The 25,196-nt window shown below is 45.9% G+C and overlaps 1 protein-coding gene across 1 annotated transcript; it reads right to left on the reverse strand.

The window, feature by feature from the left end:
* Window positions 1-599: 599 nt before the first annotated feature.
* Window positions 600-12,236, reverse strand: LOC136753802 (adhesion G protein-coupled receptor L1-like). Its single transcript, XM_066710193.1, has 3 exons — window positions 12,224-12,236; window positions 11,763-11,976; window positions 600-717 (listed from the first exon to the last, which is right to left on the reverse strand). The coding sequence occupies exons 1-3, from the start codon at window positions 12,234-12,236 to the stop codon at window positions 600-602; spliced, it is 345 nt and encodes a 114-aa protein (XP_066566290.1).
* Window positions 12,237-25,196: the final 12,960 nt, after the last annotated feature.

Genomic DNA, 25,196 nt, shown 5'->3' on the forward strand with positions numbered 1-25,196 from the left:
GAAGGAATTTACAAGGAGGGTGGGGGGCGCATATCTATGTTACACCCCATGCAGGGGGGGCATAGGTGCGATGCAAAACAAATTCCTTCCACTGCGCACTTTCCAGGGCTTTGGGATGGATCCGCGCAGAATATAATCTTACAGTGAGGATTTAGCCCAGTCTGGATCCCATCAATGGACACTACCCAATGCTAAAGAGAGGCCTACTTAAGTCTCGACCAATCATATGAGACAACCCGATTTGTATCTGTGTAGCACAGGCAACGTTTGGGGGCGGGGTTTAATTAGGGAGAGAGGGTGGAGTTTTGTTCAATTGGTCTCCAGCGGACTGAAGCGGTGACGCCCCTTTCTGTGAAAATCTTGCAACGCTCCGGAACTCTGGACTGTTGATAAAAAAGGTAGAAGTGTATTAGAGTGTGCGTTTGTGTGTGTGAGTGTGAGAGTGAGAGTGAGTGTACTGGAGGCGTGACTGTTACAGTACAGTGGCTGCCCTCGGTCTACGTGGCGGGGGAGAGGTTGGAGGACGGGGGGAGGTGGTGGGGTGGGGTCGGGGGTTTATTGGAGGCGGAGGAGGAGGAGGGTGGGGGGGTTGAGGGGTGTTACTCACTGTAGGGGACGCACTCATACTGGATCTCTAGGTATTTGTAGGTGCCGGGGCAAGGGTCCGGAAAGACGTCAGAGCCTGCTATCACCACACATTGCGTCCTGTTGTTGCATCTGGAAGAGAGAGACAGAGAGAAATGTAACTCCTAATAGCAAACAATATTAATCCCTCCATGCTGTTCTTTTGCGATCTCTCATCAAGCGCTACGCAAAACATCTCAGTTTTGAGGATGCAGCATCTGGTTTTCTGGGGGGGGAGGAATTCATCACAGGGAGATCTATTTATACACACACTTAAACAGTCACAGAAAGTACCTGAGCTACAAAAGAATGGCGAATGTCTTGCGATCGGCGTGAATGATTCATTTCGAATGATTCGACATTTCGTTACCTGCCTGGTTTTCTGGATGAATTAGGATTACTTTTTGTAGGTATTTGAGCCTGCTCTTGCCTGGTTCTCTTCCAGCTTCCCTGGCTGGATCAACTAGGTAAGGTGGTGTGGTTCTTCTTCTGTCTCAAACTGGTGTGCCCCAAGGGTCTGTCTTGGGCCCTCTCCCGTTCTCTCCATAGATATACACTTCGATTCCAAATATGATTACACAACAGGATGTGGACATTTCCCAGTGTTTACAGGCTGTACTGGGGTTCTGGATTGTGGGTCAGTTTATTTTGTTTTCAGAGCCTCAATCCAGCTCCTACAGGCCCCGCAATGTCCAGCAGTTACAAAAAGAGGCGTCTGATATAAGATCTGTTCTGTGAGTTCGGTGAAGTCAAATCCCAAAATAAATGAATAAATTATCAAAATCGGGGATTGCAATGTGTGAAAACAGAAGGGAATTAAATTGGGAAAACAAAAGACAACACAAAACAGAAGGCCCGATTAAAAGCACTGGTGACTCCATGAAAACATATATATGAGCAGCATCCTGGTTAAGACATCTTTGAGGTGCCTTTGTCTTTCTTCAGTGAAAAGCTCCTGAATGACAAACTTGGGCTTTCTATTTGTCCATCACCAGTCCCTCAGTTTGTAGTTTACTTCAAAAGCCAGGCACGTCGTGAGGGTAAATATGTACAGCTGCTCAAAGAACAGACATCAATGTGATTGTAATAAAAAACATCACGTCTTTGCGACCAACTTAAAATAGCCCACTGTTTATTGATGCCTTGCCAAGTCATCAGCTGTCAAAGTACCCTGAGCCCCAAGGGGGTCCTTAATTAAATGGCCAGAGAGCGCATTCCTTTCTTTATTACCCCCTCCATGCCATTTGTTTTCTTCCGCTCTCCTTTTCATTCAATTGCTATTCCTTTGCCTCTCTGAGTCTCTGCAGCCCTACAGGCACAGTGAGGGATCCCGGGATACATGAGGGTCTATGAGTGCGTGTGCGTTTGTGTGAGTTACCAGTGCATCGCTCACCGTCTCTGTAAGGGTGGCAGCATGTGTGTGTGTTAAGCACGTTCCTCTCTCTCCATGTTGTGTGTATATCAATGTGCCCGTGTACAGGAGGCACCTCACCTACAGCGTGCCCAGACAGATCTGCTGCTTCATGTCCAGGTCTAAAACTACAGCAAGTGTAATTAACAGGCAGCACTGAGACTGAAAACTTTGGCAGAGAGAGAGAGAAAGATACACACGCATACACACATATAAACACATACATACACATATACGTAAACACACACACACATATAGATACACACAGGCAGACACACATATACACATACACACCAACGCAGATGCACACTCCAGCAAACATGAAAGGGACAGTTTAAGGGCATCCCCAGCAGTATAACTCCGCCACTTCAGATAACACTTTGAATATGAGTGTCTATCTTCATGGGTAATCCAGGAAGAGAGAAAAAAAAAAAAAAACATACATACATACATACACAAAAATCGACTTCTTCGCTGGATCATGAACGACTGGTATTGCTGCCCATGAAGAACACCAGATCTGATGGTAAAAACTTTTTCCCAAAACTGCAGGCCAGTTCCCAATGAGTCACACTCAAAGTGGAAGTGGAAGGCGGATTTTGGTTTGGCTTTTATTCCACTGACTGATCTACCCTCAGGTGCACAAATACAGACCATGTCCAAGCAGTCTGACGCCCACTGGGACTTGACCCGTTGTCTCAGGCACAACCTGCACAGCGCCCCCCACACAGAAGGATGGACCAGCTATGCCAAAAAAGGCCGGTCCCCTGGTGTGGGGGTTTGCTTGAACTCTCTGCCAAGCCTAGGAGAGTGATGTCATCACAACATGCTGACACACACGAGGGTCCCCTGTGGTCCTGAAAGCCATTCCTGTGACGTTCTCTTTACATTGTCCCCAAATCTTCTGCCCAATGTCCGAATGGCTTTGGCACTGCAGGAGATAGCGGATTCGTTCATGGAAGTGCAATCAGAACAAGGGTCCGAGAAAAGCAAATCGTATCATTAGCGATACGTTCAGATTTCAGGTGAAAATCACGCTGTGCCATTTTATTGCTAATCAGAACAGATAATTCAGACATTTAAAAAACAATTTTTTCTGCACAGGTTAACAATACAGCCGTGCTATCAGCACACAGTCGGGCCCCCATGGAGAACTGATATTGGATGCTAAAAGTTTGTGCTAAGCAAAGCGAAAAAGGGACGACCAAAGCTAATGACCAGATGAATGATCCTGTGAATCTGGTTATGGCATCGGTAAAGCAAGACCAATGTGTAGTGTTGCAATGTGATGGAGTGGCGTGTGTATCAAACTCCTGGGAGCAGAGAATAAGGATACTTGAGTGAATGAAATAAATATACGATTAAAAAGTGTAAGCGGAAGTTTAGTGAAACACGTTTATTTTTTGTTGAAACCTGTTTTTAAGTTGACTCATTCATGACTGCAATAATAAAAAATAAATGCATTTTTGTGCTAATAATTGAGTCTTTTTGTGGTCGTCCCTGTCCCATGTTACTTTGACATGCAACAATAATTTAATTTAACAACGCTTTTCCTTTTCTATAATGACCTACACACTTAATTGTCAATTTCCTTCTTTTCAGATGACACATATGACATATTGCTACTGCTTTATCTGTTCACCTTGACCTATTTAGATAAGCTTCTGCTGCTTGACTATATAACCAGTGTAGTTCAAAGCATGTGTGTCAGGGCAGGAGTGTGGGGGCGATCTCTATTCCTCTTGACAGGCACGCGGTTTTCTCGTGTGCGGCTCTAGCTTGCAGATCCCTTTCTGTCTAGCACTGGGAGTGGTGCGCATGCTGTGCCTGTATACAAACAGTAAAGTGATCTAAACCGAGTGAACACAATGAAAAAGTGTTACCATTATCCCCTTGGCTTGCATCCCATTCAATCGAGGGTCTTGGGTGCTCAGTCCAGATGGCACGCCAACTAGTGCCAAGGTGACAATCGATGTAGTTGGAACCTTAATTGTCCACAATTGCCGACCCCAGTGTATAAAGCAATCTCCTTAGCAATTGCAATGCAGCGATAAGTCTCCTTTTAAATTCTGGGTTGGCAGTTTTGGTCGCCGCACTATAAGAAGTGTTGTAGAGAGTGCAACGAAGAGAGAATGGAGTCACTCCCTGGTGAGAAAGGATTGCCTTATGCAGACAGGGTTGAAGGAACCAAGTCTCTTTGGTCTTGAAGAGAGGCCATGACAGACAGAGGGGAGATTTGTTTCAGGGAGTCAGTCAAATTCAACCCCAAGGACTGCTTCAGAGGAAAACAGGTGAAATCAAGCACTGTCACGGACTGAAAATCCCAGGAACCTCTCTACACAAAGAGTGGTTAGCCAGACTATTCTCTTAAGCAGGGGCTAATATAGTGCACAGGCTTTCATAGGGTTATCCATTTGTTATTGATTCAATAGCATCGTCAGGCTCTGTTTCAGAATGGCTCTGGGTCAAAATTCCTACATGTTTTTCAACGTGAAACTGTCAATCTATCCATTTGTTTTCAATAACCGCTTCATCCGGGGCAGGTGTAAAGCTCGCATGGGGATGCCTGGGCACACAGCAGCATGCCAAAACATTTTTATATCCCCCATCCACACATACACACAAACTCACAAAACACACGTATGCGCACACGCTCCCTCGGTCCCTGGCAGTGAGCAGTGCAGTGCCGTGCAGCAGGAGGTAGCTGTTGATTAACGGAAAGGAAGCAGGCAATGCTCACAGCAGGAGCGCAGACACAGCGGGAGCCCCCCCCCTCTCGTCTATACTGCCTGAGAGACAGCACACTGCCCTCGTGCACGTACACAAACACACGCACACACAAACACAGACGCAAACATGCACAAGCCAAGGGGAGAATGGAGGAGTGGGAAAGGGAGAGAGAAGATAGGAGAGGGGGTGACAATGGGGATAGAGGGGATTAGAGAAGGGAAGGAGATGGGACGCTATCTTGGGTTTTTCTGCTCTCGTTTTTGGTATCTTTCAGTTGGTCTCTATAGTTGTGCTGAGAAAACCTGGAGGAGCACATGCATGCACACACACACGAATGCATGTGTGCAAACACACACATGCCAACGAGACACTCTTATTACTACCAGCCCCAAGCTACCCTCCTCTGTGCTTGTCTCAAAGATAAGAGAAGAGAAAATCAGAAATAAAAACTATGGAAAGGCTTTCGCCAGGAGTAGGGGAGTACAAATGAAATTCCCCTCCTGCTAAGGACCAGATATGATAAGGGACAGTCCACACAATACTTATAGTACACTATGTAACTGCAGTGCAAAATCTGCAAAGTACAGACGTGGGCAAATGTGTAATTTACTTTACTGGAGTCAACAATGTTACAAAGACAGATAGATGGAGTTTTGAATCGCAGATCCATACTTCTAAACTTTGCAGAGAGAGAGAGAGAGACAGGAGGTGGGAAAAGGGAGGGAAAGGTTCAGAGGGGCAGACTGACACGGAAAAAAAAAAAAAAAATATATATATATATATATATATATATATATACACTCACCTAAAGGATTATTAGGAACACCATACTAATACTGTGTTTGACCCCCTTTGGCCTTCAGAACTGCCTTAATTCTACGTGGCATTGATTCAACAAGGTGCTGAAAGCATTCTTTAGAAATATTGGCCCATATTGATAGGATAGCATCTTGCAGTTGATGGAGATTTGTGGGATGCACATCCAGGGCACGAAGCTCCCGTTCCACCACATCCCAAAGATGCTCTAATGGGTTGAGATCTGGTGACTGTGGGGGCCAGTTTAGTACAGTGAACTCATTGTCATGTTCAAGAAACCAATTTGAAATGATTCGACCTTTGTGACATGGTGCATTATCCTGCTGGAAGTAGCCATCAGAGGATGGGTACATGGTGGTCATAAAGGGATGGACATGGTCAGAAACAATGCTCAGGTAGGCCGTGGCATTTAAACGATGTCCAATTGGCACTAAGGGGCCTAAAGTGTGCCAAGAAAACATCCCCCACACCATTACACCACCACCACCAGCCTGCACAGTGGTAACAAGGCATGATGGATCCATGTTCTCATTCTGTTTACGCCAAATTCTGACTCTACCATCTGAATGTCTCAACAGAAATCGAGACTCATCAGACCAGGCAACATTTTTCCAGTCTTCAACTGTCCAATTTTGGTGAGCTTGTGCAAATTGTAGCCTCTTTTTCCTATTTGTAGTGGAGATGAGTGGTACCCGGTGGGGTCTTCTGCTGTTGTAGCCCATCCGCCTCAAGGTTGTACGTGTTGTGGCTTCACAAATGCTTTGCTGCATACCTCGGTTGTAACGAGTGGTTATTTCTGTCAAAGTTGCTCTTCTATCAGCTTGAATCAGTCGGCCCATTCTCCTCTGACCTCTAGCATCAACAAGGCATTCTCGCCCACAGGACTGCCGCATACTGGATGTTTTTCCCTTTTCACGCCATTCTTTGTAAACCCTAGAAATGGTTGTGTGTGAAAATCCCAGTAACTGAGCAGATTGTGAAATACTCAGACCGGCCCGTCTGGCACCAACAACCATGCCACGCTCAAAATTGCTTAAATCACCTTTCTTTCCCATTCAGACATTCAGTTTGGAGTTCAGGAGATTGTCTTGACCAGGACCACACCCCTAAATGCATTGAAGCAACTGCCATGTGATTGGTTGGTTAGATAATTGCATTAATGAGAAATTGAACAGGTGTTCCTAATAATCCTTTAGGTGAGTGTATATATATATATATATTACTTGAGAAGCTGATCATACACTTCTATATTGTGTAGAAGGAGACAGAGGGGAAGAGGGAAAGTTTCAGAGGGGCAGACAGAATTTCTGTATTTTATTATTTTGTTAGATCACACACTTCTATACTGTGTAGAAGTAGAGAGAGAGAGTTTGAAAAACAATGGTAGGTTACTTGGGTCCTGGAGTAGACTTGAGTTTCTTGAGTGTTTTCCAATGAGAAATGCTTTGATATGCCTTTCGAGCCTAGACATTGAGTCAACAAAACTCTCCACAGCCCAAAAGTGTATAACAGGATGTAATAATGGTGTAAAAACAATAGATTTAATTGAAACTCAGATTACAGACACCGGTGGGAGGAAGAGTGTGTTACTGGGTGAGTGCTCTGGGCCGGGTATTGGCTCCGGTGAAATCCCAGACACCGTGCCTGGAAAACAACAGGGCTACTTAAAGGGAACTGTGAAGACCCGCCCACAGCACGGGGATCGGTGCAAATTTCGAACTCTGCACGTGTTCCAGAAGAGCTGAAAACACTTACAGACGGGTTAATCAAGCATGCGGTTTAATTAAGGCGCTCGATATGGCCTGAGTAATTACTGGAGCTGAGCCGCAACGCAAAGTGGAAGGGGCCGAGACCAGCAAAGGATCGGAAACTGGGCATCGCGTGGGATAGGGTGTGTGTGATGAGAGCACACACAAAAAAAAGAAAAGAAAAAGAAAAAAAGAATGGACTGAATAGAAGAGAAGTCAGACAGATCCCCCTACAGTACATTCACACAGAAATGGAAAATCTTCAACACATTGCCATGCAAATCTGGTGATCAAAGGCAGGCAGAATGCATGCCCTGTAAGCACGACTCAGACAGATAATCCACCATGATGCATTGCTCTAGTCGCCTCTATTTATCTAGACGTCTATATTAGAGACACACATGAAAAAGCGTCGCCCTCCTTCTCTCCTTCCCTCCCTCCGCGTCCCTGGGTGCTGATGGATGTTCTTCGGGGTAAGGGGGAGTGACGGCATCACTGCCTGACCCCCCCCCCCCACTAGCGTCCCTGGGCGGTGACACCCTTGCCACTCTGTGCCTACCTGGCAATGCCCACCAGGAGCAATTAGTGCCAGGCTGGCTTTGCCGGTGGCTGCCACTCACATGCTCTGAACGAGGCCTCTGGTGGGCGCCCAGACCGCCGCACTCAGCTCTTTGGCTTCACATGTGATGCAGCTGGGGGATCCCTCTCCCCTCCCTGCCTTTCTTTACAACCACTACAACAACACCCCCAGTCTCGAAAAGCAAAAGACAAGGACCCAGACAAATGAAGCGTAAATAACCAGAGAGTTTGGATTTGTTCTTCAAGTGCTCAAATCAGCGTAGCATCCTGGCTTTTATACAGGGGGTTGTACAGGGAGGAAAGTAACTGCCGCCTGCGAACACATACCACATGGAAACCTAATCTCGCGTCTCTGTGTCGGCCCCCCGCTCTCCCTGCTCTGGGTGGTTTGAGCTGATGGCCTCGGTAACGGCCCCGCCTGCCCCTGCATCTGCGCCTGATTGATGGGAGGGCCTGAAGCCCCATTGATTTTCTCTTCAAGGATGCCGGCACTAAGTGCTGGCGTTGGGTAGGACTTGTGGCGCCAAGAAGCGAAAAGAGTTAAAAAGCCGTCGGTCACAGGCGGCTGCACGCGGCCCACACGCTGGCTGGCGCTCAGATAGGAGTGTTCTCTTAGACACACACACACACGCAGTACAACACTGTCATGTCTGGAGGGATCAGGACTCTAGACGCAGAATGTTACTTTCACAGAGGAAATATATAGGAAAATCTAAAAAAGCCAGACTGCAGTTTTCCATTGATGTCTTTTCTTGTTTTGTTTTAAGGACAGGATGTGGAAAAACACTTTACAAATGTTCAAGTTGTTGGGGGGGGATGTTTCTCTGCTGTAATGCGATCGCTTTCAAGATTGTTTCATCTGCTGGTCTGACCCTCGCTGAGAAGAGCTGGCTACTCCCGTGTGGCTCAACTAATAATTTGAAAATGCATTTGGATTTATAGTACTTTGGACAGGAGAGGTTTGCTAACTCCCCCTGCTAATCTGCTATTCAACCCCTGAACGCATCCTAATATCAGAGGAGCAGAAGGTAATAATAGCTAATAATAACTAATAATGAGTGCGTCGGCTCAGAGTGCAGGTTGGGCCCTGCAGTCCGCACAGTGCCGGCTCCGAAACCGGCCGAGTCACAGCCCGGTGAGCCACGGGATTCCCACAGGGGGGGCAGGGCTTAAAAACACGACACGTCACTAAAAAATAGTGGTTTAATTTAAAGGCACATGTTTTAGACCTTTGATCCTTACGTGTGCAAACTAATAATGGACTAACACATCTTGGAATGTAATTTACACCATGTTCCCCCCATGAAAGCTATTAGATGGGTTTAGACTCCTGCAAATTTCACCCTGATCAATTATGAAGGCAGATTGAGTCATTGAGAGATCACTAAGAGAAAAAAAAAAAACTTTTTGTAGGCGTCTGTCGATCAACACATCTGCCTCCTGATTTGGATTATCGGCAACTGTGGAGGGGCGTGGCTGACTAATTCGTTTAACTCACTTGACCAATACTGCCAGTTACAGAAATTGACATAAGAATACACAACTGAAAAGAAAATGGGCAGAACTGCAAAACATATGAATAGATTACCGACAAAAGGAAACTCAAGCGTATTACTAGCATGTAGCTTGATCCCTGTCCCTGTATTGATTGATACATCGATCGGTTTGGGGGGGAAGTTGGGCTGAATCTCATCTGGCCATTGATGTTGAAAGCTTTAAATGCAAGTTCCGTGTCAGAGCGTGTTGGCCGGGTGTCCGTGGTATTTGCCCGGGTGGAGATTAACACAGACCCCCATCGAGCTTCCTGTCCAGCTCCTCATAAAGGCAGGAAGCATTGTCGGAGAGAGAGTACATACTGCATATTGAACTATTGGGGCTATAGTTATTACTGTTGAGCACAGCATTAGTTGGGAGACAGACAACATATCGATTTGCTGCAGCTATAATACATGTTCTCTGGGCCCTGTGACTGGGGTGGGTTTTTTTTTTCCTCCTTCTTTCTCCTCTCTCGCGCTCGTCTTTCTTTATTCAAGGAAAATCATTTGAACCCCCGCCTTCAGTGCTCAAAGTGCCCCGGGTTATTTTTCCCTCTAAGAGATGGAGACTGGAGAGACATCAGAGCATTGATTCGCCGTGGCTGAATCGCACAATAAAGGGGCCGCACAGTGGATGGATATTTAAACTAGCGCATGCCAGTTGATTTACTTGCTTTATACCAAACACAGAGACATGCACTGCATTACCGACAGCATTAGGGCAACTGACATCATGTAAATTGGCAATGATCCATAATGTATTTAATAAGCTCGGCCTTAATCACTCATTGATGTTTGCGTATTGAGCAAATTTGAGAGACTGGGACTCAAAATGTTGCCTACAGCTGCACAGAAGCGAGGCTGTCGGACTTCCTGTTGGGCAAAATAAACAAATAAAGTATAACGTGAATTTTGGGGGGTTGTTTTTCATTTCATTCATGTTATGTAATCCTTTTTTTTTCATTACAAAGTTCAATGTCAGCTTTTATTAATATAATTCACTCAATTCCTTGTTTTTTTAAATGCCAAAATACTTGCAACTCTACGCGCATACATACGTGTTTTTTAATTTATTTCATATTAAAGAAAGTAAGCACATAGCCGCACGAAAAGCCATGTAATGTGATTTGCGACAGGAAATATTAAGTAACTGTGGAAAAAAAAAAGCAAGCAAAGAAACTAATCCTCTCCGATAGTCCCCTCCACTAAAAAGGTTAAGCAATCAAGGTATTAAAGGGTCTTGAGTCTGGAGCTCACTGCTAAATTATCGAGATTCCTCTGTGTTTCCTGAATGAGAAGCTGCCAAGTGCCTCGGAGAGAGACCATGTTTGTGTCCTCCCTCCTAATCCCCTTTCACTCGCTCTAAGCCGACAGGAAGTGTTCAGAGAGGAAGGGAACCTGTTCGACACGAGAGATTGCGTTTCCACACCCCCCGCCCCGTGTCAACCAATTTCAGTAGACAACTTGAATTAGACGCCCCCCCCATGAAAACAGTAGAGGGTTTCAGAATACCTTTAAATAATACCATTTACCACTTCCTGCTCAGGACCTTCTGTCTCGTTGTGGCGATTTGCGCCGAGTTCATATTCAAATGTAAGCCCAAACTATTCTGAACTGTAACTGAGACCAGCCGTAATCCTCTTAAATAAGTCATGACTGAACGTCTACTGTCAAGACTTATTTAGCAGCCTGTAAACATAGCCATGGAAAATGTGCAAATTGAAAATGAAAGGAGATTATTATTATTATTATTTTACTTAAAGGCCACCTACACTTTGTATGTCTGGAAGTCTATTGACAGAGTCTGTTTATAAATCAGTCTTTATGTGAATGTTTCAAGACCCGGTCAACTCAGATATGAGCATCTGGAAAACACACTTGTTCGTTTACATGCCGGTTGCCATTGGGGGTGTACTGTCTACATTTCTGGGGGATCTATACAAAACTAAGTGCGGCTTTCTAAACAGACCAAGGCAAACAAGAACCCATTTCTCATCCTGACATATTTGAATCTGTGCTTAAAACCAGGTTGTTGGCAGTTGGTGGTTTAGTGGTCAGATTTGTAACACAGATACGGACACCGAGTGACATCATCGTGATTCAGTTGCTTGGTCTTTTCCTCGACATTTCCATTTGGGATTTGGACCAGGAAACCTTTCTTGAGACCACCTGACATTAGTTCCACCCCGAGGTGGTCTCTTTGGGTGTCACACTAGACCACCACCTCCATTCCCACCCATTCCCACCAACTCCTTCCTGCTACCGCCAACTTCTTCACAATTCCTCCTCCTCAGCATTGCCCTCTCCTGACCCACTCACCTCTGGGACATGATCTTGAAGGCATCGGGCAGGTAGCACTGCACGTTCTCCATCTGGAAGGGGTCGGCGTCGCAGATCTTGTCGTCGGTTCGGCCGTAGTTGGCCGTTTCGATCATGATGACGTCACTGCCCGGGCAGCGCAGCTCGATGGGGTAGCCCTCGCAGGCCAGCTCCCTCCGCATCAGCCCGAACGGCATCGCAGAGCGGCTCAGAGCTGAGGGACATGGGGAGAGAAGGAGAGAGGGAGGCAGTCAGCCAGCATTCAAACCCCAGTTCATTGAATCGGTCTCACAACTCATAAAACGAGCCCTGAAAGCGACGCTCAGGGGAGCCGGAGGAACTGGAAGCTCAGCTGCTCCTTTTCCAATTGTTAAATATCGTCCTGCCTCTTCAGAGATAATTCACCTAATCTGTTTGGATATAAAGCCCTACAGCTGTCATTCAAACAGCCTTGACTGTACCGGATATCAACATGACAAATAAAAGGCTAATAATGATGATGATAATAGGCCATCTATCTCCGGGTCGGTGTGCGACTTTAGAGGGTGACCAGTCCTGATCATTCACAGTTTAGGGATTCATATCTTTTCATGGCTATTTACTTTTCTGTGTATAAACGTCACTGTGTGCAGCCTTTATACACTGGTGCGTATCCTGTATCAGTTCCAGACTGTGTGTTCTGGATTAACACCGTGACCAAAGCATCAGGATTGAGAGAACCTTTATTTCAACCTTGAAGGATATTGTAGCATTTCCAGAAGACAAAGTAACTATAGTATTTACCATTTCATTCACATTGTACTTCCAATATGTTGCTATTAGACCAGTGAGACTTTATTATGGGATGTACGCTTTCTTGGGTTATATAACTGTCTGATAGGTTTTATTATACTTTTTGTGTACTCCATTATGGGATGTACGCTTTCTTGGGTTATATAACCATCTGATGGTTTTTATTATACTTTTTGTGTACTCCAAACCGAGTCTGGTTGCCACGGATACCCCAGTACTGCTCCCGGTTGCCCTCCACAAAACTAAACATTTACAACACGTTTCCCCATACACCCATTTACAATCACGTGTTATACCTAGGGCAAGCAAGTGACGATCATAGTGAACAGTACGTTATTGCCCGGGCCCAACGATCGTTTACAGGTTGCAAGGTGTATTCCTGCTTCTCCCTCCATCTTAGTTGTGGGTGGTGATGTAAATCAAACAGACAGAACGAAAATCTGAAACTGTATCCTGTGTGAGCCTAACATTGATGTTAACGTGTCCCTCTCTAAACACACACTAACACAGAGACAGACTGCCATACTCCGCAAACAGTTCAAATCGTACATCCACACTCCAGAGTCAAAGTCCAGGGGCAAGAGATCAATTGCTGTCTCTTATCTCTGTTCCTCTGGTTCCTTCACTCCTACACCAACATGCCAGCAGCTGTTACTCTCCCACCCAACTAAGCGTGCCAGCTTCCTGCCTGTCCAGGGCCAATCCTGGGAGCCCTGCAGGCCAGGTGCTCCCAAGAAATGATTCAGATATATATATATATATATATATATATATATATATATATATATATATATATATATCTTTCATGTATCTACACATCCTCTCCCACGATTTCCAGGTGAAAAAATATATTCTAGAAAGTAATGTAATATAATGTAATGTAAAAATAAACTAAAAATAAAAACTTTCCGCCCCCTTGTAATAGCAATCCTAAATTGGCTCAGGTGTAACCAATCGCCTTCAAAATCACACACCAAGTTAAGGGGCCTCCACCTGTGTTAAACTTACAATTATTAGGAAGTGGAAGGTGTACAGCACCACTGAGACCCTGCCTAGATTAGGTTTACCCTCCAAATTAGATGACTGAGCAAGGAGGAGACTTCACAACTTTGCAAGATTTTATGCATGTGCATGTGACAATATATCCAGAAAAACAAATGGCGCGATGGTCAACTCTTGGGAAGCATTTTCATATCTGCAATTTTTCTCCCATTCTACCAAAGACACAAAAAATGGTGATGCCAATTTTGGTCCTTATGGAGGCCCAATTCACTGTGCAAGACCTCGTCTAAGTGTCTCTTCCGAGGGTTTTATGCAGCACCCAGTAGTGTGCCAGGGCACAGACTCAAGACTGAGCAGCTGCCCTGGACATAATCCTGTCCGTGTCTGGGAGCTTATTAGCCCAAACTGTGGGCAACCGTCTAATTTAAAATCCCAGTGCGAGAACTGAGCTTTGTCCTTGTGTGCGCCTTGGTATTAGCTAGGAATAAGCAGTGTTTTACTGATCTCAGGGTGTCAGCGCTTCCAGGAAAGCTACAGAGCGAAGACCAGCAGTGGGCTTAGGAGCAGCGGACGAGAAGTTGCAATCAATTTGAAATTGAACAGGAAGCCAATATGGTGATTTAAGGACAGGGGTTAAGAGTGGCTTACAGCCGAGAGATGGACGAACCCACGGACTGCCTCTGTATTTTTACACCCATTTTCGCCAATATGAAACCATCGTTGGGAGTTCACCCGTTTGACCTCCCTTCGATTCAATCGGTCTGCGGATGCACTACCTCAAAGTGGCAGTCGTTTGTAAAGCTGAGGTAGAACGAGAGAGCAGGAAGAGGAGGAAAGGAGAGGCGGAGGGGAATATGGAATCGGGGGTGGAATAAGAGGGGAGAGGTAAAGCAAAGAAAGAGATTGGGAAGTGGGGAAGTCAGCGAGAGAGAGAGAGGTAGAGGAGAAAAGGGGCAATGAGAGACGGTCCATGGAGTGAGGAAAGGAAGGAAAAAGGGAAGGAGGGGAGGGAGGAAGAGAAAGACAACATATGCATTTGGAAAGGAGAAAGAGCGGAGGCGAAGCAAAGAAGGGAGATAGACGTGAGAGAGAGAGAGGAAGCAAACAGGATTGAGTGACTGTACTTAGCACGCACCTCCCCGAAAATCAACAACGGTCTGCATTGTTATTAAGTTCTTACAAGCCACTGCCCGCAGTCGAAATCCCAGTGGGGTACCTTTCAAAGAGCAAGGCCAAATAAATGAGCAGTCATCACCGAGCCCAGCGTGATCTCCCCGAGTTAACTACACGAACCGACAAACAACTCTGCGACGCTTCCAATGGCCGGGTGGAGGGCGGAGAGGAGAGTGCAATCAAACGAACACAGATTAACAATGCAGGATAATTAGTGAAACAAATTATGAATAAACAAACACAATCATAGTTGTTGCTCCTACGCTTCTATTTCATTTCTGAATTCAAACCATATACTTGTTTTTTTTGCCCAGCTGCCCAGTCTGAGGGACGAGACGGATATTGTAGCTCCGCACAACCGAGGACGGGGATTTGCATGCAGCAGCTGAGCTGGGCTTCGGATGCGACGACAGGGTTGCTGTACTCTGAAAAGTGGACCATTTGTATAAAAGGGAACGAAGGCAGAGGGAACGCGATCCTCATTTCACACACTGTGGATCTGAAACTGGCCATTGTTAAATCAATCCAATTCCCTTCTCTGCTTCACAACGCTACACTGCAGCAGCCCTGGGATGTGCATGCCCCCCCTCTGCATGTCACACTGAAGCATGTCAGCTCACACATGAAACGTGTACAGGAGGAGCCGACGCCATGTATCGATCTGTTATCTCCCAGAAATCACGAGTCGAATATGACTGAATACATACATACATACATATTTTATTTTTGAATCACACCACTGTGCATTCCAGGTTTATTTTCATCCCTACTACAGAACCCCCCCACACACACACACAAACACACCAAACTGGCCTGCCCACCCCCTCCCACACAGACGAGCTCTCAGACACTGGGATTAGTGTCTGTGTCTGTAAGACATCTCGCTTGCACGGTCCCCGCTGTGTTAATGCACAGTTCCAGGGAGCAGCCTGTAATTAAATCATTAAGACACTGCAAACAAGGCGAGATGTAAGGGAGGCAGCAGGAGAGAGAGAGAGATAGAGAGATGGAGAGAGAGAGAGAAAGCAGGGGGAGAACAGGACACAGGATCTTAAGGGTTGTTATTATTCATATAACCTCTACTGCGGTCTGTAGTTGTCTTCCAATACACAGGTATGTGGTGCAAAAGGTCAGAAACAAAAGGTTTTGGCCTCTCCATACCTCCACCACTCTTGGTGTAAAGAGTCCCAGTCAACTCCACGCCCAAAGCCTCAGATCGTTCTAACAGCGGTGAGATAACAGGAACCCAAACTGTCGCGTTTCTCACACTAATTTAAAGCAGAGTATTATTTCACAATAGCACAGCATGACAAAGCGGGCAAAATGTTAAGGCAGAGCTCCTTAAACCCCCTCCCAAGAGACCCCCAGTCCAGATACATCACCAATTTCCTGAGAATGGGGACAAATGTCAGTAGCACATGCTTAAAGGGGCTGAAGGGCGATCAGGTATTTGTTCCAAATGATTTCTAAATGTCAGAAATGACCCAAACCAATACTATTAATTGCGTACCATTGTCATTTATAAATTGATTAATATACAGAGCACTCCAGAACCAGGCTTGATCCAGATGTGCTGAAGCCAGACCATACAAATGGATTTATGTTGCATAGAAGGGGTCAACACAGGGCCGTGGAATTCCACATTAAAACCCATAAAAAAGCTCAAAACCTGGGATGACTGCTTTACAGACGAATTTGACAGAATCCAGAATACACCCCCTCATGACTAACTTGTGTCCCTGAGGGTCTGATTGTGGAGTTTAAAGTGCTCGGGGATGTCAAACTCCTTACGGGATTTGCGGCAATCGACCAAATCTCGTTGTTTATTCCAAGCTAAAGACATGTAATTATTTCACAGCATATATACACACACACACATTTCTTCTCTTTGATGATTGTACTTGCTGTTCTCTGGACTCTCTCCAAAGCAGCAATTGCAGTTTCTGCTACAGTGACCAGAACTGATGAGGTTGCGCTGCCGCACGGGGCAGCTAAACTATTCCACTCCCCTTGATTTCAATTCAACACTTTCAGCCATATATCCTTGTATTCTTCTGGCAGTGTTTGTGTACTTAGTACGTCCCCCCCGCCCCTCTGTAACGTTTCCTCACACTGACAGGTTGAGGACACCGGGAGTTCACAGCACATCCCAGGTCTCTGTCACAGGCGCTCTGTTCTGGTTCACCGCCGCCCGGCTCCATGCATGTGCTGCATGTTCGGTGCCTCCGGGGAGAACACAAACAAACAATACCGTGCATGTATTTACACCGAGCCCAGATCAACAGCGGCTCCTCTCTCACATGGTGATTGTGCACGGCAATTTCACACGTCTGTTTTTGAGGCTTGGCTTGTGATGCATTCTCCTTGTAAACATGCAAACACGACAAGCAGCAGGATCCCTTGCAAGGCAGCGATTATTACTGCTAAGTATCCCCTTCTCTGAGCGTCCACAGCATGACGCGCAACATCTAGAACAGCAGAGGGGATTCAGCCACAGGGGAGCACGATGCATCCGAAGTCAATAGCAAAATAAAGGAGGGAGGCCCTTCTGTTTTCTCACTGGTGGGTAACCAAAACTAGGCTTCTCTCTCTCTCGCTCTCTCTCTCTCATTGGGATCGTTCTCCCGTGTAGATCTCGTTGCTCTACGGTACTGGATGCAGTACATTAAAGATGCACTGGAAAAATCACTCCCTTTTTTCTCTTTTCGCTTTCTGATTTTCCTTCCCTTGATTTATGAGCGTAGAAATCCAGTGGGGCCCAATCTCTCTCCTCCGTTTGAAAATGCAATAAAGATCATACTTTTCTTTTTTCCCCTACTTCTTCTACTCTTGAATAATGTGCCGTTTTCCCCACTGCTCCTTCTTTTTTTTCCTTATTTCATTCTCTCCTTTCCGCCAGAGCTTTTAAGGGGAGAGATGGGAGAGAAGAAAGGGGGCCATCAATAATTGAGCGGGGCTGGGCTGCGGCAGTCGGTCCATGGCTGAGGGAGGAAGGGCGGGCGGGGCTCGGCTGCAGCGTTGGCACTGGGGCCTCGGAGATGGCTGGGCCCCTCGCTGTGGGCCAGACGGGCTGGAGCTTTTAACAGGCTTAATATGAAAAGGCTAAAAGGGGACTGCTTATCAAAACGTCAAACTCGAACTGGCATGACATTCCCAGTGCCTCGTCCTGCTGCGGCCCATTCTTTGTGCCTAACTGCTATTATTAGCCCTATACCTCTTCCACTACAGCCCAACACGAGTATGGATGTCTGTCCGTCTCCGTTTTCAGCACCGGCTGCACACTGTTAATGTCTGTCTCTTGCTTAAAATGCAGTTTTGGACTTGGCCATTGATCCCAGGATTATAACAGAGGTTAGTTTCCTGTTCGCTTGGCACTGACGGGACTCCTGTCGCCTGTCCGACAAGCAGCGCTCAGTTTAGCATGACTATTCCCTATATCACTATTACTGTTAGTGCTGATGCTAGATTTCACATGTGACGGATCTTCACATTAATGCAACTTAATCTGAAATGAGAGTTTGATGGCTTTTTAATAGGGGCCACTTAATGTCCCTTCTCAAGCACAGTGTCGAACTCCAGGACCTGGCTGAGGCGCAAGACTGGGGGTCGGAGAATCAGTCGAGGTGCAGTGAAGCCTGTGCGATGCTAGAATCCTTCCCCTGCCTGATTTCCTGACACTATTAGCAATGCTGCAGCCAATTTAAGTCTCGTTTGGTGGGAGTTTTAAATCAAGAAGGTAAGGACAGAATTAAACATCTTCACCCTGCTTTCAGAGAAGATGGTTGTAATGCGTATAGTGATTAAGATAGTCCGTTGTTTTCTGAGTGAATAAACTCAGTGGCAATGCAATCTCTTATTAAGTTTGTTAATATTTGTTATGGCCAAGAAGTAAATTGTGTTGCTCACTACCACGGATTTACCAATCTTCCACTAATTAGAATGCATACATGTCCAACACCAAAATCAAGATTTAAAAGCGAGAAAAAACGAAAAAGTTCAAACTCAAGCACATTTTCAGAGCTGCAGAGTGGAACGGCACATTGCAGAGAAGCCACTCAGCTTCTGCAAAGTGAAATCACCCTACTGCTACTATAAGTATGCTCAGCGTTTTTTGTTAGATAGCTATTGGTTCGTTAATGATATTTTCCAGTTGCCATTTATTTCGATTTTTAATTGTCCTGAATTAGTAAAAGTAGTTGCAGTGCAGTGTAACCCCCACAAAATAAAAATGAAATAAATAAAGTCGGCTCCAACAGTAGTGGGTGTTAATGAACTCTCTCCACTTGTGAGGACCATTAAAACACACATGAGGAGCTGAGGACGCACTTCCACACAGGCAGAAACATAAATAGTTGTTTAGCAGATTGTCTGGATTTCTATTGAAATAAATAAATTAGGCCCTTCAGCGGCTGGAGTGGCCTTTAATTTTGGCAATCTGCATTCCCTTAGCGCTATTAAAACACACACTTCATTCTGCCGTTGAAGATCTTCATAGCGTGGCCCTGTTTTACGAGGACTGTATAGTATTTGATCTGTGCCTCTGTGTTGCTGAAGTGGCTGCTGGGTTGTGGCTCCCATTGACTGGATTCCAGGGAAGCAGAAACTCACAGAATTGGGCTTCAAAAGTTACAGTGCAATTTGAACATTCCTGTGAAGCACCTTTAACATCGCATCAGGTGCAGTGCAATAAAACAGCTTAAACACCTTTGTTTTATTTTACTCATTCATTTTCAGACACTGAGCAATCTTAGCGATCACTTCCCAGCTAACTGAATAAATGTATATGCCTAACGATCTTGAAGAGAAACCATATTCATGATTGAAAAAACCAAAGTGTGCGCAATAGTTGAAATAAAATAGACTGTATATATGCATGCAAAATAATGCAGAGATGTTATATACAAACAATGTCACTGTTCAATAAACTGAGAATATTAACGACTCTGTGTGGTCAGGGTTACACGTTTGTGCAACATTTATCTCACTGTCCTTCTCTGAACCACAATACAACCAAACTACAACCTCACACAACTCTGCCCGGACAAAATGTCTGCTGGATTCTTTGGTGGGGTCAAGTCGGAGGGCGATCAATGGGATAAATACTTTTAATGGGACTCATCTGCCTTGGATTTGAACGCTAGCTTCCGATGATAAGCAACCCGGCAAACGTCACACCAATCCACCGCCCCCCGATTCCAGACAGAGGCTTAATATGTGCACACAGAGAAGGCCGGCGAGGGGGCGGAACCGCTGTTTATTCTAGCGCTTTTGCTTATTCTTTGCTGAGCTCGCCCACGCCGTGCCTAATCACACTGCTGCTGTGCTGAGGGGTAGAGCAGAGAGCGGAGAGCATTAACGCCAAGCTGTTGTGCCCGACAGTTGTGCCCGGAGAGCCCAGCTCACGCGCTTCGTCTTGTGTTTGCCGTTGACGTTTACCGAGAGGATGAGACAATATTTGATCTTGCCGTCTTCCTGGCTACCCTGACACTAGGACGGTCGAACTGCCGCCAGAAACTTGGTCCTGGGACTTCAAAGCAGGTCGTCGTGTTGTGCCTCAGGGTGGGCGCAGTGCTGTCCCACGATCCCAGTACCCTTCACACACAAACAGGCGAGGGCTAGGGCAGTCCCTGTACACAAAGAGGTATTTAGCTTCAGCTATAGTGGTGGTGGTGTGATTGTAGTATAATGCTGACTTTGCTGCCCTGACTGTATGTAAGAGGAGTCCAGGGGGAAAATGACCAGAGTCCATTTTCACTGTTGTGAGAAAAACTAGTTTCAATACCTAAACGATTGAATGTATAGAAATGGTATTTGAATGAATGTGGATTGTTCACCGTCGGCATATCTGTGTGTATTTAGTTACGAGCATTGAAATGCACAGATAGGCAATTTTTCTTTTTAAGGACTCAATCGTTCTGGATATGGACTTTGCATATGTGTGTGTGTAAATAGAGGCGCCCCTCTCCTTTTTCTAGTCCCTGAGCGCGCGTGTCTATTTTTCTGCACTGGGAAAAGACTCGATTTGTGAAAAGGCAGGCGTCTGAATTGCTGCTGCAGCAAAAGGGAAGAGGAGAGATGAGAAGGGAGAGAAATGGGGGATCCGGAGTGAGGAAGATAAAGAAATGGGTGGAGGAGGGGACAAGCGTAGAGACGGGAGAAGAGATGCATGTGGGGAAAGAAAGACAAAGAGATCAGAGAGACTATGGGGAGAGTCAGAGAAAGAGAGAGGGAGAGAAGGAGATCGAGAACTGAAGGAGATGGAGGTGGGGGGAGCTGGGGAAGAAGAGGGAAGGGGGTGGGGGGTGTCTAGGGAGAGAGTGATATAGCTTGATGGGGGAGGAAGAGGGGGAGGGGGAGGTAAAGGAAGACTGAGAGGGAAAAGCTTAGAGAATGTGGAATACTCCTCTCTCTCTCTCTCTCTCTCTCTCTCTCTCTCTCAGAGCTAGGCTTAGTGGCTATGAGCTGCAAACCTCCCTGGAGCTCCCAGACACTGTGGGCTGATAGGTGATAATTGGATCAGACAACACCTCCCACATCTGACCACTTAAAAAACAGACAATTGCACGGCTGCCAGTCCAGCACTCGCTGACCTGAGGAGGGCTCTAATCGACATCTGCCGTGACACAACGGGCAGCTCGTTAACGAGGAACCAAACTCCAAACCCTGCCAGGGAGTTATCTGGTCATCATAGACAAGTTTCACCCATGGTAAATTTAACATTTGCCTTTGGACATGCTTTAACCTGTGGGTTTAGATGTCTTCACTGCGCTGTACTAAACTGGACCACAGGCGTGCCATGATACACCAATGGTAAATACTGCAAACATGTTGACTGTGGTAGACCATAGGTTATGCGTGGTGTAGTGGAGTAAAGCACAGGGCAGGTCTGTATGCTCTGAAACTATGGCCCAAACACAGTTAACCAACCAGATTGCAGCAGGGAGGGCAGAGTTGGAGAGGACTAGGAATAGAGACGGTCAACTGAACAGACTACGGTCACATGGATCCCATTTGGCACCGGTAGCCCCTATTCCTTCCACAGAAGATGGCTGAGAGGATAGTATTTAACGACCTCGGCAAAGGAAAGAGGCCAGACTGCAGCATATGGAAGGGTGAGCTTGCTCCTTGACGGCTCTGGGGCCCGGTCCAAACGGAGCTTTAGGCTGGAGGTCAGTTATAAAATCTGATTAAGCATGGTTAAGCACCACAGCGCCCTATTTCTGAACGAACAGCAGGCCGCGTCCAACGGGGAGAAGGAAAAAAAATGGTCTACGAGGTGGTTGATTCGAAATCACGGGAAACACAATGGAGGTGCTACTTCAGCTGATTACCTCAGTGCTCTCCAACCCCGGCCCGGGATACCCCCAATCTGGTTTAGTAGGTCACCCCTAAATCACCAGATTCAGTGGACCAGGAACTCCGCTGGTTACTGAGCCATGACGGCCGTCTGTTTGAAGGCAGGCGCTCTGATCTTTGAGAACCACAGAGTGTTCAGGCATTCGTTGCGAAAGATCTCTAAATAACTGTGAATGTACAAAACACTCAATTTTGCCTAATGTACCAGAAAGAACTGTTTATGCAGCAGTGATTTATTAATTTTTTTGGCGGTTATTCCTCTCGCACATTTTGGCACTCGACTACCTCCACGTCAGTTCCTGTCACATAAAAAAGTCCTCAATTGCACCAAAAACACTGGATAAATAATGATGACAATAATGCTCCCAAGATAAGAATTTCCATCACTAATTTCAGCGAATATCACAGTATGTAAGGGCCTGGTCGAGCCCTGCTACACGTGCCATGAATACAGCGTAGGCAGTCCGCACCGTCGTCAAGGGCAGAGCGTGATCTGTGATGGGTCAGTGGAGCTTCTATCAGCGGGCGACCTATACGATGATCTGTCTGTGAGATCCTATATGCTTGGTTCAAGTCTTTAGGGTGAATCGCACTGTAACTTTGCTGATCGGTTTGCTGTTTCGGTCCAGGGAGCAAGAGGAGAAGAGAAGTGTGTGTGTGTGTGTGTCTGTGTGTCAACATCTCTCCGCCACTGAGTGGGAATCAATGGAGCGCCAGTCAATGGTGGTAAGGGGGGGATCAGGCCAGGATCGGATTCAGCTCCTGTAGAGACGCAAGCTGGGCCATTACTCAAGCCAAAGGTGAGAGCAAAGCACCTCATATTCTGTCAGACTCATCATTGTTTATGGGGAGAATGCGAGGTCTTTCGCTTCATCAAATGCTGCCGTTGCAAAAAACTCAGACTAACGCAGTGCAATATTGACAATTTCAGACAATCAGCGAAGACAATATGAAACCACTGGGCCGTGAAAATCCGACTTCTGGTGAATACTCACGTTTCACACAAATGTTGGGGAAGAATGGGACCGTTTTCACTTTTTATCTCATGGACTTTCAGTGTCATAAATAGTTTTATGAAGCATTGGAATTGGGAGGGTTCTGCTGGGGGTGGGTGGGGGGTAGAGACATTTCAAAATTACAACAATTCTTCTGGTAAATTCTTTAGGTCTGTCATTTGCAATTCCCAAACCTGCAGGGAGATACAATAAAATTGACTGCACACAATTTAGTTGAAGGCGTTACAAAGATAAACATTTGTTTGGCAAAACAAATGGTCTATCTGCCTGCATTTGGGCACCTGAGCTTTTAAGCACAACTATCACGCCTCCAACCAAACCTAAGTACTTTCACAGGGCAAAAGCTTTCCGGAATGTAAGTATTCAATATATAAAAAGCTGGAAAATGTATTTCCTAATGCTCTGCTTATTCGTTATTTCATTTATATTGGAATTCAATATTTTGAGATTTTGTTGCTGAGGGTGGGTCTTAATACAGTGGCCACATTTCAGTCTTTTGTGCCAGCCAGGAGACAGACCCCTATGCCGTTTACATGGCTCAGAATGCCGTTAGTATTCCAAATAATACAGTAATACCCCACTCTCAACATTCCAGAATATTCTGAGCCGGAATATTCGGATTCAAGAACCGCCTGCTTTTCCCTGTGTCCATGAACGAGGTCATTGCCTTACTCTGCCACCATACTGTGCCATACCCCGACGGACAGGGTCTGAAGAGAACCAGCAATTTTGGGCTAATGCATCACACAAGCTCCCCTAGTATAAAACATTACACACGCCTCAAGTTTGCTCATGCTTGACCATACAGTGAGGGAAAAAAGTATTTGATCTCCTGCTGATTTTGTACGTTTGCCCACTGACAAAGAAATGATCAGTCTATAATTTTAATGGTAGGTGTATTTTAACAGTGAGAGACAGAATAACAACAAAAAAATCCAGAAAAACGCATTTCAAAAAAGTTATACATTGATTTGCATGTTAATGAGGGAAATAAGTATTTGATCCCCTATCAATCAGCAAGATTTCTGGCTCCCAGTTGTCTTTTATACAGGTAACGAGCTGAGATTAGGAGCACTCCCTTTAAGAGAGTGCTCCTAATCTCAGCTCGTTACCTGTATAAAAGACACCTGTCCACAGAAGCAATCAATCAATCAAATTCCAAACTCTCCACCATGGCCAAGACCAAAGAGCTGTCCAAGGATGTCAGGGACAAGATTGTAGACCTACACAAGGCTGGAATGGGCTACAAGACCATCGCCAAGCAGCTTGGTGAGAAGGTGGCAACAGTTGGTGCGATTATTCGCAAATGGAAGAAACACAAAATAACTGTCAAGTCTCCCTCGATCTGGGGCTCCATGCAAGATCTCACCTCGTGGAGTTTCAATGATCATGAGAACGGTGAGGAATCAGCCCAGAACTACACGGGAGGATCTTGTTAATGATCTCAAGGCAGCTGGGACCATAGTCACCAAGAAAACAATTGGCAACACACTATGCCATGAAGGACTGAAATCCTGCAGCGCCCGCAAGGTCCCCCTGCTCAAGAAAGCACATGTACAGGCCCGTCTGAAGTTTGCCAATGAACATCTGAATGATTCAGAGGAGAAATGGGTGAAAGTGTTGTGGTCAGATGAGACCAAAATCGAGCTCTTTGGCATCAACTCAACTCGCCGTGTTTGGAGGAGGAGGAATGACCCCAAGAACACCATCCCCACCGTCAAACATGGAGGTGGAAACATTATGCTTTGGGGGTGTTTTTCTGCTAAGGGGACAGGACAACTGCACCACATCAAAGGGACGATGGACGGGGCCATGTACCGTCAAATCTTGGGTGAGAACCTCCTTCCCTCAGCCAGGGCATTGAAAATGGGTCGTGGATGGGTATTCCAGCATGACAATGACCCAAAACACACAGCCAAGGCAACAAAGGAGTGGCTCAAGAAGAAGCACATTAAGGTCCTGGAGTGGCCTAGCCAGTCTCCAGACCTTAATCCCATAGAAAATCTGTGGAGGGAGCTGAAGGTTCGAGTTGACAAACGTCAGCCTCGAAACCTTAATGACTTGGAGAGGATCTGCAAAGAGGAGTGGGACAAAA

This window comes from Amia ocellicauda, chromosome 7 (assembly GCF_036373705.1).
Source record: "Amia ocellicauda isolate fAmiCal2 chromosome 7, fAmiCal2.hap1, whole genome shotgun sequence".
Lineage (NCBI taxonomy): Eukaryota > Metazoa > Chordata > Actinopteri > Amiiformes > Amiidae > Amia > Amia ocellicauda.

What these genes read in the sequence shown, in the direction of transcription:
- LOC136753802 (XM_066710193.1), bottom strand. An exon ending in TTCAAGATCATGTCCCAGAG is followed by an intron (nt 718 to 11,762) that starts GTGAGTGGGTCA and finishes TCTCTCTTCCAG; the next exon opens with ATGCAACAACAGGACGCAAT.